Source organism: Amphimedon queenslandica, unplaced genomic scaffold (assembly GCF_000090795.2).
Source record: "Amphimedon queenslandica unplaced genomic scaffold, v1.1 AMPQUscaffold_8846_Cont19214, whole genome shotgun sequence".
Taxonomy (NCBI): domain Eukaryota; kingdom Metazoa; phylum Porifera; class Demospongiae; order Haplosclerida; family Niphatidae; genus Amphimedon; species Amphimedon queenslandica.
Window position 1 is genome coordinate 1 of NW_003550881.1, and position 2863 is coordinate 2863.

General features: G+C 35.2%; 1 protein-coding gene across 1 annotated transcript; it reads right to left on the reverse strand.

Moving 5' to 3' along the window:
* Nucleotides 1–44: 44 nt before the first annotated feature.
* On the reverse strand, nt 45–2792 carry LOC105315682 (uncharacterized; the record flags this gene model as incomplete). The annotated part of the gene is made up of 4 exons (XM_011410405.1): nt 981–2792; nt 707–939; nt 606–657; nt 45–105 (listed from the first exon to the last, which is right to left on the reverse strand). Coding segments are annotated over exons 1-4 (2158 nt in total), but the record flags the coding sequence as incomplete, so codon positions are not given.
* Nucleotides 2793–2863: the final 71 nt, after the last annotated feature.

Genomic DNA, 2863 nt, shown 5'->3' on the forward strand with positions numbered 1-2863 from the left:
ATTTTGATGAGTGTCTGTAGCTTGAAACTCAATTGTTTCAGTACCTGAAGAAGACTCAATGACTAAAGGTTGGTCAAATGCTTGTTGAGAACCTGTGCTACTAACCTATGGTGCATAACATAATAATCAGAATAGGAAGTTATAGTTTAATTTGTTCTGATGCACCTTTTTACATCATACAGAAGCATTACAGTGACAGGCATAAAACTTTGATTATGATCAACTGTATACACTATTATTTTAATCAATTTTTATACATTTCCAAGATGTAAACAAGCATGTCACAATAATTATTACTATAATTATTATTATTACTATAATTATTACTATAATAATAATTATTATTATTACTATAAATTATTAATTTATAGTAACTATATTTTTGAGGAGTAAAACCTTTGCTGCTTTTGTAGGTTAGCATGCAACCATGAAATTAAAGATTCACTAAATATTCAATTGCCATTAAAGGTGTGGCACTAACATTGCAAATCCACAAAAATTATTTCTACAAAAAATTGATTTTTATCAATCCACGAATGCAAATTAAAGCGCTATACGGTATAATACAATGCACTAAAAGCTAATATGAATGTACTACTACTTACACTGACAGCTGTGACAGGTCTAGGTAATTCTGTGTAACTGGAGTTTTGAACTCTAGATTTAATCATTAGAAAATAAATAATGCAAAAATTTATACACTTACTGATCAGCAAGTTTATGAAGGTTAACATCCTTAAGAGTTTTAACTAAGTCTTCCCTACATCCTCCTCCCCTATTCCACTCAAAAAGCAAATGAAGCATTGGATTATTGTGATGATCTAGTCGAAGTGCATTCAACCTCTGAAGCATATCCAAGCCTGCAGCCACAGAATCAGCTTTGTCACTGGCTCTTTGTGATATGGTAAGCATTTCTTGCTGACTAATAGACACTGGTACCTGCCAAAAAATAAAATAAAAATTTTTGATTTTAAGCTCACATTTTGAGCTGTCTTGTCTCCTTCAGGAAACCAATATGATTCTTCAAGAGTTGGTCGCCGCCGTGTTTTACTTATTTGACACTGAAGAAGTGAATCAGCTGTTTGGCCTGAAGCAGGGCTAATAATGTAATGACGCTCATAAGTACCACATGCTGTACACTCATAGCGAAGCTTCCTATTTATTTCGATTGTTTTCGAAGATTTACAATGAGTAGCTAGAGCTTCATCTACATTGTTGCAACAACTTTCTACTAATTTTTTTAACTCTTGGCAAGTATTACTGAAAGATGTGCTAGTGTAAAATTCAACGCTAACTTGAATAGTATCACAAAGATCAGTGACAGTAATCGTGATATTTGGGTCTCCGAACATGATACGGTTTCGAAACACACACTTTTTTTCAAAAAAGATTTCATACAATGAGGCATTGGCGAATGATGCAATAAAACGAGTGAAGAAGCCAGGAGGAACAAAATTGGTGCCAAAAGTGATGTGGAGGTTAGTTGCTCGGGCAACTGGCTGATCATCAGAAATTGATAGTGGAGATGAAATATCATACAACTTTAGCACAGCAGGTAGGAAATATTGCTTAACATTTTTAATATAGTATCGGTCTGTTTTAACTTCAGCAGCAAGTCGAAAATGAACCAACAGCTCCATCAAGTCATCAGGCTTAATTTCTTTATAATCTCTCCAAACCTTTTGATACAATGGCTGGACAAGGATACCTTCTTCACGTAATAAGCTCCACATTGATCTAGCTTGTGTTGCATCTTGATTTTCTTTGCCCTCAAGTGTAAAGACTTTTCCAAGAGTTTCAACAAACCACTGAGGGTCTGTAATAACTATATTTTGAAGACCCTTGATAAACGGATAGTAAAGGAGAACTCCAAGATCATGGTAGAAAAGGAGAACTTTAGGAACATCATTGTGGGGGATCTTACATGCTAAACCAATTCTATGAGCCTCCTTCAAACTAATGAATTTCTTGTCAAGCATTTTAATAACTTTACGAAACAGCACCCAGCTCACTGGCGTCTTGACAATTAGCTCATTGCAGGTGAAGTCGCTAACTTCTTCTCGAATAATTGAAAAATTTTGGTCTTCGTTACAGCTTCCAGCAGTTGTGTTATCAACAACTAGCACCTTCTTTATTAAGTCAGAAAAAGCTTTATTTTGGTATAAAGCACTTTCTATATTTTTAATAGCAGCTCTCTGCTCATCAGGATTTATCTGGTCACCATGTGTACCAATACAATAAGTACGAGGATAACTGAGAAAGGCTCCTCTTTCATCTAATTGGGCCAAGTGATGATGAATATTTGCTATCCAGTTGAAAAGCAGATTTTTAGTGGACATGCTTTCTAAATTATCGCATATCATATTTCCCTTTGTATTACGAATATTTTCCCATTTCTTATCAAGACTCTTTGCTGCATTAAATATGAGGAAAAATAGCGTGCGTGGTGTAAGAAAAGCTGGAAGAATCTCCAAAAACACTGCCTGCCCTCCACAATCCCAAATGTGCATAAACGGCTGAGCCTTTATATCTTGTATTGGCACTTGCTCAATCTCTTGTGCACGTTTTATTGCTTTTGCAAGAAATGAATCAACTTCTTTTTTTTGAATTTCTTGACCAGATAATTCTGAAAGGCTCAGTGATGAATCTACTTTGTATAATGATGATGCAGCTACTGCAGTACGAAGATCTTCAGAACCAGAAGCTTTTTCATAAACAGCAGAAATTAAACGAGCAACTTCCTCAATTTCATCATTTTCATCAACTTCTTTCCATTTCTTATCACTAAGCATGTGAGCACTGTACTGAACTGGACGATCACTCCTGACTCGAGGCTTTTTTTTGTGATGATGATCTGGTGGAG